The 12,387-nt window shown below is 37.0% G+C and overlaps 1 protein-coding gene across 5 annotated transcripts in view; it reads left to right on the forward strand.

The window, feature by feature from the left end:
- Nucleotides 1-12,387, forward strand: part of LOC136847689 (uncharacterized) — a 138,895-nt gene that overhangs the window by 121,113 nt on the left and 5,395 nt on the right. The window contains exons 1-5 of one of the 5 annotated variants that reach the window (XM_067119500.1): nt 2,887-3,184; nt 6,331-6,470; nt 8,090-8,176; nt 8,339-8,531; nt 10,622-10,767. In XM_067119500.1, the coding sequence (XP_066975601.1) occupies nt 6,339-6,470; nt 8,090-8,176; nt 8,339-8,531; nt 10,622-10,767 (558 nt within the window). In that variant the 5' untranslated portion in view covers nt 2,887-3,184; nt 6,331-6,338. Of the gene's footprint in view, nt 1-2,886; nt 3,185-3,282; nt 3,651-6,330; nt 6,471-8,089; nt 8,177-8,338; nt 8,532-10,621; nt 10,768-12,387 lie in introns of those variants that run through there. The other 4 variants (XM_067119498.1, XM_067119503.1, XM_067119499.1 and 1 more) reach the window with 4 other exon arrangements.

Here is a 12,387-nt window from a genome sequence, read left to right on the forward strand (position 1 = left end):
ACAATTCAACATAATTTGCCATTGTATTTATTATATAATGCCAGTCTTTGGACACTGCTAATTGGTACTCTGTTGACAGTTTTTGAAGCACTCATATAGTCTTCGATACGCACTTTAAAACATTGAACTAATAAGGTTATTTAACGCAAAGCACAATTCTCTTTCATTTTTATGGTATATATATATGTATATATATATAATATATATCATTTTTATGGTATATATATACATATATACATACATACACATACATACATACATACATACATTCCACCTTCAACATGTTAAATGAGCTTCTAATGAGTTGAAATTGTTCTGTGTAATGCAACATTCGCTAGAAAATATAGAAGAGCAATCATGGAAGTTTGACAAATGTTGAAATGTAATCATAAGCAGCCCAGAGCCATATCACCGTGTCTGCTCCCTTGGCCTACTGTTATCTCATATAGGAGCCTATTTCCACCATTCCCAAGTGGATGCTTCAGACAGAATAGTTTATTCTTCATATCCCTAGAGCGGCCCCTATTTCAGATCTTAAAGCACAACTTACTGCGTACCTTGGTGCCTTCAGTATTGTCCTGTACTCTTGGTTATCTATTTTTTTTTTTCAGTTCATTTGTATCTTTCTTGTAGAGTTTCATTACTTCCATGGCATACATGAAGGATGGCATCGCTGCTCCCCTCCAGTACAACTTCCCCATCTTCGCCCTGCTACAGCTTTTACCAGTGACTGCATTAGCCATGTTAGCCATCTGATTTGCTCTAATTTGGGCCCCCTTTTTATTTGTCCTCTGAAGCAGTCCTCTGTGTTGTTGATTGTCGCATCTACCGTAGGTATCTTATCTGCTTAACTAATTTTATTCTTTCTTTGTGTTGCATATTTTCTACATCGTCAGTACTATACCAGTCGTTGAATATTAAAATATTGCCCTTGTCTTTATTTATATTTAGGCCACATTTACTTGCTGTTTCCATAAGAACTCTTATGGCTTTTGATATTTCTTCAAGGGAGTGCCCTGGGATTAATCCATCATCTGCATTTAATAGTTCCACGAGTCTTATAATTTCATTCCTGAATCTTTCTGTTGTATTTTCCAGTTTTTCGATGATCAATTAGGTTACTGCCAGGAAGAATATGGTTGATCCATTACACCCCTGCCTTACGCCATTTGTTAACATTTAGCTCTTCTTGCTCAATAATGTTGAAGCACAGACTTGTCATCTGTATATATCTTTGCTACTGCACATATATCTGCATATAGTCTATATTTCATCAAGACCACCTCAATAAGCTTTTTCCTGTCCACTGAATCAAATGCTTTCTGGAATTCTATTGACACCACAAATAGGAGGTCTTTTCTTCTCTAAGTTTCTTGTATGCGGTGTTCCAGAATGAACAAGTTATCATTTCCTCTTCCCTGTGCAGTAAAGCCTGATTGCAGTTCATGCGTCTTCCCTACATTTCTAATATGTTTCTATTTTGATGTTCAAAATCCACATAAATACTTTATATGACACATTAGTTAGTGCTATCGTCCTAAGATCTTTGACCATGGATACATTTCTTGATGGACCAGGTCAGTCTATAGTGCTATTCCGATATCCTCTACCCCGGGTTGTCTCACTTTTGGAGTCGGGGTCTCCATTTCATAGTGTTAGGTCACATTCTCCATTAGGTCCATAACATATTCCAATTTGGTCCAGGTCTTGCTTTTCTATAAAACCTAAATACCTATTGAAGTCCCCAAATGCAAATAGCGGCAGGTCTGTGGTCTTCTCTGATGTTTTGTGTAAGGCACTTATTGTTCGCTTATTTGTTTCCTTATCAGTGACATATAAACTAGGACTAGGTTAAATCTTAACATATAATTACAGTCTACTAATAGACACTGTGCTCTAACTCTTCTTTCTTTAACGGTGAATGTCTCCTTTGGGCCTATGCATTATTAATAGACCCCCCTCCTTTGGTGTCATCCTCTAGGTGTGTTTCAGTGACACACGATTGTATTTTCTTGCGTTAATTCTAACAGCTCATTTAGTTGAGCTTTCGGCAACCCTTGAGTATTTATGAGCTGTATTTCAAAATCATCTTCTGCAGTGTCCACTTTTTGTCCATTCCCCATATTACTTAAACTGCTTGCATCATCTAACCTTTTGCTTGCTAAGTGCGAACTACCGTTTTCTCCTAAACCCCCTAGCTTACGCTTGTTATTAAAATTACCTCCTCCACCTATCTGCCTTGCGCTAATTACACTTCCTCTATTACCTAACTACATTATTTATATTGGTAGAGATTCTATTATCACTATCTACTGTTCTTTGGTTTTTCATTTTAAATCATTCTATGCCATAATCTTCTGCTGCGGTCTTTCGTTTAAAAAAGAAGATTTCATAAATAGCTCGTGATACGGTTTATTGTTATAAATCAGTGCATGATAGGTTTTCAGGATATTATTTTGAACAAGACAAGATTTCAGTGGATAATATGCCCCCTCCCCGCCCGAAAAAAGTAGAGCGCAGGTAAAAAGTGAAAAGAAAACGTTTTATAAAAATCATTGCTCGCGACACGGCTGACCATCATAAATCAATACATGATAGGTTTTCACGATTTCACTTTGAATAAGACAAGATTTCACAGGATAACCCGACAAAAAAAAAAAAAATCTCGTAGGGGAAAAGTGAAAAGAAAACTTTTATAAAGATTATTACTCGTGACATGGTTTACCATCATAAATCAATGCATTGCAGGTTTTCACTATTCCATTTTGAGCAGGACAAGATTTCAATGGATAACTTGACGGAACAATTTATATATTTTTTCATATAAAAAATTGCTTCCCTTACCAGAAGGGTGGCTCCTAGTAGTGGAAGAATAAGAGAGAAAAATGTCCCACCAGCATGAGAAACCCATAGATTTAACCTTAGCAGCCTCCAACCATCGTTTAAAACATCATCTTACTTTGTAAGCATAATCCAAGAAAAAAAAGAAGAAAAATAGTTCTCGTAGGTGAAAAGTGGCTTAGACACAACTACTTCACAGTCTTCAAACGAAGTCGACCACCAGCCAGTGATGTTATGACCGATAACTTTGTTTTGGTCCATTTTCAAACTCTCTGAACGCCGGTGTTGCTCAGGTCATTTGAAATTAGTTCGCAGTGCTGCAATAACACCGGAATTGAAATAGGTGAGGAGGAAGACAGTGTGTCTCTGATTTTGTAATAACATCAAATAAAAAAGTAAATAAATCTTACTGTTGGAAATATTTAAAAAACCAAGCGGTGTCCGTTCACTGGTCTTGGACCATATGACGTTTAACGAGTGGTCCTAACTTGGTCAAATTTGGTTTCATGCCTGTCCTATGGACTTCGGTGATTTTAGCCGAGGTTGTAGCTATTTATTAAGACATTTTAAAGTTCCTTTGGAAATTCAAATGCTAGAATTGATGTCCTTGGATGAAATGGGCTTTTCGTGTGCGTAGGATGTAGACCCAGTCCTGGGTACTTGGGCATACTCGTGTCAACCCTGTGAATTGCAACGTTAGTCCCGTGATTATGATTTGTAAAAGCTTCTGGTGGAGACTATCCTACATTTTTTAAGTTGATATATGGGCTGGTATTTGGGTCTAGCCTGGTAGCCTGCCAGTGTCATGTGTGAGGTTATAAGCCTACGTTTTAATACTTTAGGCAAATACCAGTAGCTCGGCACACGAAACATTTTTCTGGCTGTTTATATTGTTTTTTACGCTGTTTTAATGGTCCAAATTACATATGCTCCATCCTCCTGTGTCCAGCAATTAGGCTAGGGAAGGTTAGCCCCTGTGGGAATTAAGGTTTTGGGTGAGGGGAAACAATTAGAAGTACAGAGCACTAGCCAGAGAAAGAATGTATGAATCACAACATACCCTAATCGATAGGGAGGGAAATACAGTTTATGCAAATTAAAAGTAACAAAGTAACATTCACCAAATAGCCTAGGCTAGTTTATGCATCCTTACCTGACCTTTGTTAATGTAACCTAGGTAATTCCAAGCCGGCTGTCCGCGGTGAGCTAGACTATGGCAATTGACGTTTTCTATGTTTTACTTGCTTTAAGAGATTTTAAAGTAATATTTTGTGGGCCAGCTGTAACTAAGCTGTCATTGACCTTTGAAGACTACGCGACTTGAATTGCCTAACGCAGGGTAGGTCTAAGCCAGTATTCCGCACAAGCCCCCAACCTCCATAGCTAATACGGCAAAATTGTAACCAGTAAACACCCGTAAAAATACCAACATAACGTACCCTAGAGGTGTTTACTGGTTACAATTTTGCCGTATTAGCTATGGAGGTGGGGCGGGCTTGTCGCGTAATGCCGGCTTAGACCTACCCTGCGTAAGGTAATTCAAGTCGTGTAGTCTTCAAAGGTCAATCACAGTTTAGTTACAACCGGGCGACAAAATATTACTTTAAATTCTTGTAAAGCAAGTAAAATAACATAAACGCCAATTGCCACAGTCTAGCTCACCGCGGACAGCCGGCTTAGAATTACCGTAACCTAACCTATAGCTCTGTAATTGGTTGAGTAAAATGCCATTGATGATTCCTGACACAACATATCTTAACCTAACCAAGGGTGCCAGGTCCTTACCTGGCCAGAGGGGCTTTACCCCTTCTGGATTTGTCAACCCAAGCTGACTGGAAAGGCCATGTCAATTATTTTGCCACAAATTTATATACATGCACGAACACCCTTATGAACATTAGCCTTTATAAATTTATAACTTTCATTATCTGAAATCTTGGAGGTTGAAGTTTGTTTAGGCCTATCAGTATCCAAGGGGTCTTGTACCCTTCATAGGCTATAGGCCTACTTGAGTTTTTGTACAACTTGGTGAGCTCAGGCAGGAAGCTGTAAATTAGTTTGTCCTTTCTTTTAATCATTGATTTATTTAGATGATTTTCATTATTGATCATTAAAGAAAATACATTAAACTGAGATACAATCTTGTTAATACATAATTCACCTAGTGGAAGAAGATATATTGACACATATAACCTGAATCATTCTGTCTTCTCCAAGGAGAACTCAACTTTTGATTATCACACCACTAGTGTTTGATTTTCTGAGTAGGTTACGTATGCCTGGAAGACGATCCATAAAGTACTGTGAACGATAAAATAGTGTGTTGCACATATCCCTCATTGGCTACATGCTTGTAGCCCTACAGTCATCATTAAATTATACTCCCCTTTCTGGATGAAAATCTTTATCAAAGGACAAGCTTATCAGCATTTCTCGGCTGGGCAGTTTAATGACAACCAAATGCCCTTTGTTTCCTCTCTGCCACAAGAAGCTATTCCCTGTTGTATTTCAGTCTCCCAAAGTTTGACCCATCCACTTCAGTAACAATACCCAGTGCACTGATTCCTGTTTAGTTCTTGAGTAATTTTCTCTAACTTTGGATTACATAAGACCTCGAGTTAATCAAAGTTTCTACTTTTCAGCAAGAGTATCATGCATAAAAGCCCTGTGAAAGAAATGATTCTGTTTTGTGAGCTTTTTCCAAGAAAGTTCCCTTAAAAGCAGTTATGGGATGTAAAAACCACATGTGCAACATTTTGCCTTTTTAGGAGCCTCAGCTGAACAGTTGCATGCTTAATGATTGATGGGGAGGTTTACAAACACAGCATCTGGCATTGAGATAACTCTGTGGGCCTCTTCATTTTTCCAGAAAAATTGAGGAATGGGTTTTCAGTCTTGGACAACACATTTAGATTTTCAACTGCAACACAGTAAACCCCTGGTATTTGCAGGGGATGCATACCACACACACACACACACACACACACACACACACACACACACACACACACACACACACACACACACACACACACACACACCCTGACGAATAGCAAAAACCCGCGAATACTTAAAACCCCTCTAAAAACAAAACTGCCTATTTTGATAGTTTAAAAAAAAAAAAAATACTTATACCTGAGTATTTTAATAGTTTTATCACAAAATGTGCATTTAGTCATGAAAATATGAAAATACAGTAATAAGTGAATATTTCTCATTGAAAAATACTGCAAATGGGCAAAATTTCCATGAATAATGTCTATATATGTTCCGTAGAGAAATCCGCAATTAGGTGAGTCTGCGGATCATGAGAATGCCAATACCGGGGTTTACTGTTTTCTGCATTAAAAGTGATTATTTTGGGTAATTAAATTGTTAAAGTTAGATGAATGGAGCCTTGCACTGTTATTAGGGTAGTTATAGGTTGCATTTGTATTTTATAAAGTAAAAATACTTACGACAGTAACCATGCTTGTACACTATTTTCAGATCTCAGAATGGGAGGCATTACCAGCAAATTTGTTGATGAAGTAGTCAGCGACTCTAAACAAGATCATACCCCCAAGGTTAAACAGTTGCCTTTTGATCCCCGTTCTCCATCAGAGCAGATCACGAGAACTCCTATCACAGTAAGTAAGAGAGAGATGTTACTACTCTAGTCTTTTTGGGGTTGGGTAATACTGTACTCTGTAGTCTTTCTGTTTTTAGTTAATGCTGTGGTTTTAGGCAATACTCTGTAGTCTTTTTGATTTTGGTTAATACTATGTAATGTAGTCTGTCTGGTTTTGGTTAATGCTGTGATCTTTTTGGTTTTAGGTAATACTCAGTAGTCTTTCTGGTTTTGGGTAATACTCTGTAGTCTTCCTGGTTTTGGTTAATACTTTGTGGTCTTTTTGTTTTAGGTAATACTCTGTAGTCTTTTTGGTTTGGGTAACACTCTGTGGTCTTGTTTTGTTTATTACTCTGTATTGTTTCTGGTTTTAGGTAATATTCAGAATTTATAGGTACAGATAAACTGCATCACTCTGATTAAAAAGTGTGGTACAGCACAGGTATATTGTTGAATATGGATGTAAATCAAACTTACTGTTCAAAGTAGGGTGTTTATTAGAATAAACTTAAAATAGTTGGTGTAACTGTGATATGTGTGCTTCAAGGGGCTGTAGGCAAGACCTGCAAAATGTTTGAGTCGCTGATATGCCTTTCATTCTCTCTGGATTTGTTCATCAAAATTCTTATTCTAGGATAAGAAACATTGGTATTTATTATATTTATACTGTTTGGGTTGCAGGGTTTATTGCCTTGCCCATTATAAAATTACGGTTCATAGAACCGTAAATATTGAAGCAAATAGGGGTTAAGGAAGTTTTAGGAGTAGGTATAAGTAGGGTGTGGTGTTTAAAATTAGGCAGAAGGTGGGTTAAGAGGTTGGAAGGGTACTACTTAATAAAAAAGACTGATATCTGATAAAAAGACATTATAAATAAGGAAAGTTGATGTAGCTGCATGTAACTGGGAGAAATGCAAGGAGTTAGCCACTACTAGCTTTCATTCCATTTAATAAGGATTAGTAACTGCTTGACCCAGTCATTGAAACTGCTTGTTGAATGTTAACCCAAGTGCTTGAGAAGTGTGAATGGTAAGAAATTTTTGAGTTTACCAAGAATTTTAATGACGTTAGAGTGCAAGTGCTTGAATGATAGTAGTGAATACTGTATACTGTTACTGGTGCAGCATGTATGAGCATTAGTCTAATGCTTTATTATACTGTTTTTTCTGAAAGTCCTAATGGGAAATATGATACAAGTGCATAATTTCATAGTTACTCTTAGGAATGTCTATCTTCTAATTTCCACTGAAAGTCTTAATGGAAAATACGATGCAAGTGCATAATTTGAGTTACTCTTAGGAGTGTCTATATTTCCAGTGCAAGATGGGAAGGCACTGCACCAGACAGTAGTTGTGTGGCTTTTGATTGTATTGGTACTATGTTTTTTTTTTTTTTTTTTTTTTTTTTTTTAGATGAGTAGGTGTGATTCACCCAATTTCTTTCGTAATGCTCTACTTATTATCTTGAATAATCCTGTAGCAAGGAAAGGTGGCCTAAAATTATTTTGGAATGGCTTGAAAGTAAATATATTTTTAGTTTTCTATTCTAGAAATTCTACTCTTTTGTTTACTGAGATGCTGTAGTTTCTCCTTTATTTTTCTTTAATAATAGATTTGGTTTTTTAATTTTCCTTTGCAGACCTTGAAGACCCCTGATAATAATTTAGACACACCATCAGATGCCAAAATTTTCAAGGTGGTTGATCCTCGTTCTCCAAATAATGAGGTTAGTATCTGTTGACCTTTCTTAGAAAACATGAGTAAATCAATAACATATAGTTTTATTTTTTTATTGTATGTGGCTGAATAATACTCTAGTATTTGTAATAAAGTTTTAAGTATTAAATGTTTAGTACCATAATGTTTCATATTTTTTGTTGTGGCCCAGTTAACTCGCACTCCAATTATTGTTGAGAAAAAGGAAGTGCCACGTCGTCCTCTGTCTCTGAAGCCAGCGACAGAAATGAAGTTGGATTCATTTTTATGTGCTCCAAATGATGAAAATGATGGTGAGGAGATGCAAGACCCTCGTTCTCCAACAATCAAAGTACCCAGAACACCCCTTGAAGATAAAGTATTAGGTACTTGCTGTATTTCTGTTTCTGTTTGTTTGCTGATATGTTAGTAGTTCTTGGGTTTTACCAGAGATTCACCATGATGGGTGATCTCAGCTTCTTCAGAAAAGTTAAAAACCAAGATAAATAAAGTTAAGAGAAGTTTTGCCAGATTTGCTATTTTGAGTTTCAAGACAGTTTCCAAGGTTTTAGAGGTTTAATTAGGGTCCATTTATTTGCTCTTTATTAATGCTGATGGGAGCTACTGTAATTGTAATTTTTTCTATATTTCTTATAAAGTTTTTATTTACTCTACACATGTACACATGACTCTGGTAGTGATGACTCCAATATTAATATCAAAACCAACCAAAAAACTTTGAGACATGAGGTAGAGTGGTTTTCATTTAGTTACATTTAAGGCAATAGTTTTCATGATGTGTTCACTGTATGACAGTACTGTGGTAAGATTACCAAAATTAATAAGTTTTAGATTTGTGTTGGTTATTACTCATTTAATTTGAAATAATTGCTCTTGGTGACTCCTAAGAGTAGCTGAAACAGGTCATGTTCGTCTAGTAGCAGCGTGATTTGAAGCATATCTGTAGTGGAATTCTGAAATAAGTACAAGGAGGAAGAAATAGAAATTAATTTACAAAATGCAGTAATTTAACTGAGTTAAGGTCACTCTGGTTCTTGCTAACCCACAAAAAAATAAAAATAAAATTCCATTTGGATCTGCATATAATATAAAAAGAAGATTAAAGATTGTCAGATACACAAATACAAACCTTCAGTCTTTACATAGGGATTATTATTGCGAATGCGAGCTGGAACGGCCATTAACTTTTAAACAAGGTCGTTAGCTACTGACAGTAGGGGAGAACCCCTGTCCACTTGTCAGTTTGCCCATGAGGAGAAGAGAGAGAAGTAGGTTTCTCCATTGTCATCAGGATGCAATACAGTACTCTGCCGATGACACCTAGGATTCTCTATGATTCCTTCTCACCCCCAGCAAACTTCCACCTGCTGTTGCTACTCCTAAAGGAGCGGTTTTCTCCATCAAAGTCTCCTCCTGCTTCTTCAGTAGAGAGGCAACGTAGGGGAACGGTTGACCAGTTTGACTTCTCTCCGGCAGTCTCCTTTCGCTTGGAGGGGGAATTATCCATCTAGGGCCGAAGGGAGATTGCCTCCCTTAACCTGACTTGCTTTTTAGGTGTTGTGAAGCCCAAGTGGGTTTTTGGTAGCTATAATTTAGTGGTATCACACCAACTACACTCCCTGACGGTGTCCTTCATCAGTGGGCGATAGATTATTAGTGGATCTCTCTGCCAGGTATATCCCAGGCAGGAGGAACATAGTGGCGGACAATCTAAGTGGTCAAGTAAGTAAATAAGTATACCTTAGTTTAACCAGACCACTGAGCTGATATACAGCTCTCCTAAGGCTGGCTCGAGGGATTAGATTTATTTGATGTAGCTAAGAACCAGTTGGTTAACTAGCAACGGGGCCTACAGCTTATTGTGTAATCCAAACCACATTATAGCGAGAAATGAATTTCTATCGCCAGAAATAAATTCCTCTAATTCTTCATTGGCCGGTCGGAGAATCGAACGTGGGGCCAGCAGAGTGCTAGCTGAGAACGGTACCCACCCGTCCAATGAGGAACTTCTGAGTGGTCAGAGTCAGGTCAGGGGAACAGAGTGGGCTCTGCACCAGGACACTGCAAACAGGCTCTTCTATCTGTGGGGAAGACCCTCAGTAGACCTGTTCGCAACAAGGTTCAACAGAAACTAGTGGTCTTCTGTTCCGTGGTTCCAGATCCGTTTGCAGTGGTAGAGGATGCCCTGCAACACCTGGGACAATCTAGAGTCTATTTCTTCCCTCCATTTTTGCCTAATTTGTCAAGTTCTGAACAGGATAATGGCCTTTCAGAATCTCAGGATGACCCATAAGACCACAGGTTTGGTAGCTATGAAAAATATAAATTGATTAATAAATTTGTCATCTTTCTTTAAATATACTGTATTTCCTGAAAATAGGACTTGTTGGGTGCAATAATGGTTAGAGGAAAACTATATACAGGAGATTGTAAGAGATTATTATTTATTTTATAGATTTAGAAGTCAGAGAGTCATCAGGTGAACCCGAGGAGGAAAAGACTGACATTACAGAGATAACCAGGCAAAATGACAAAGGCTTACAAGAGGAGAATAGGACTCTTGTGAAGAAATTGTTCCCAAGTGAAGGACAAGGTGACAAGGTAAGTTGAAACAATACATTAAGGAATTTATTGCTAATCTTTTCTCTTATTTTTTGATGGGTACATGTATAAAATTTTTTACCTCTCAGAACCACTGGATTATAGCATAAACTATTCTTGGGTACCTTGCTGTCTTCCAAGATGAGATAATCAAGAAAGTGAAAATAGGACCAGGAATGATTTAAATTTACATAGTCTTCCTTATGCAGTGTGGTTTCAAATTTGTTCCAACAGTGGTCGCAGATATGGCCACAATAGGGGACCAAAATTGTATAAAGAAGTGTGTTGAAAAGCTACAGATCTCTTCAAGAACAACAGGATTACAGTATGCCAAACATATTACTAGTTGAGTAGTTTAAAGTTTGTTCAAACAACGATTCAGAGATGTGCATTTGAATATGTAGGAACAATATTACTCAAATACAGGGGTTTACTAGCAAGTGCAACACAGTGGTTCATAGGATACTGTATATGAGTTTTTGTGTACTTCACAGACATGGTATAAATACTGTATATTAGAAATGGTTCACACACACAATTCAGAAGTTTGAGTATTAAAAAAACCTATACCTTTTTGTATAAAGTTTAAAACCTTTTATGATTTGTATAGTAATTTACACTGAAACTGTTCTGGTCGAGATTTATAGGAAATAAACTCCTTGTGTTTATTCTTCTGCAATAATACTGATGTGAGCAGGTTACAATGAGTAAACTTTATTCAAGAACCATATTAAAGATAAATAATTATGTGAGGTATGGTAGTATGGCATTTGGGAAATGTAGGACTGAAATGAAAATGTATAAAAACTGTGAAAAAAATGGGTAATTTGAGTTAAAAAGAAGGAAATTATGGAACTGCCTGTATTATGAGTGTCATTCAGGGTCAAAAAAACATGATTTTGGGAAGCTCAGTTTTGACCATGTATTATTATTATTATTATTATTATTATTATTATTATTATTATTATTATTAGTGCCATCCTGAAAATAGTGTTTACCTAGGTTTTTGAAGCTATTTTTATTTAAGTAAGTAACTTAACCAGTACAGTAATTACATAGCTATAGTTTCCTCTTGCACGGCAGCTTGGGTTAAAAAATTCTCGGGTAACGCTTCATGGTGTAGTGCAGGTGACTGGTCCCGCCCACTAACGGGAATACCAGGAACTACTTAGCAAACAACCTCGTTCTGTTTCTGCCGGCACACGAGTCAACATCAAGTGTCGATATCAGCTTTGTTGTTAAATTTGCCAGTCAGAGACTGGATTTCGGTGATGTACTATCACCAATTTCGAGTAACCTTCAAGCCTACAACTTTCATATTTATTATATTTCGCTACAGTAACGAATTCGCAATCAAATTGGTTAACTACCAGCAGCGTAGTTTACTGTGCTGCGCTACCACCTTTACTGATTAGTAACGGAATAAAACGTAAACATTGCGTTTGCTGCCAAACCAATATTTATGATAATGAAATGCATATCTGCAAGTCTCAGTAATGTTTTTTAGGATTTGAGACATGTCTGTGTGATGATACTCTGTGTACTTCAACTATTGTTAGGATTTGAGACATGTCTGTATGATGATACTCTGTGTACTTCAACTATTGTCGGTAAAGGTTC

The sequence above is a fragment of the Macrobrachium rosenbergii genome, chromosome 17 (assembly GCF_040412425.1).
Source record: "Macrobrachium rosenbergii isolate ZJJX-2024 chromosome 17, ASM4041242v1, whole genome shotgun sequence".
Classification (NCBI taxonomy): Eukaryota; Metazoa; Arthropoda; class Malacostraca; order Decapoda; family Palaemonidae; genus Macrobrachium; species Macrobrachium rosenbergii.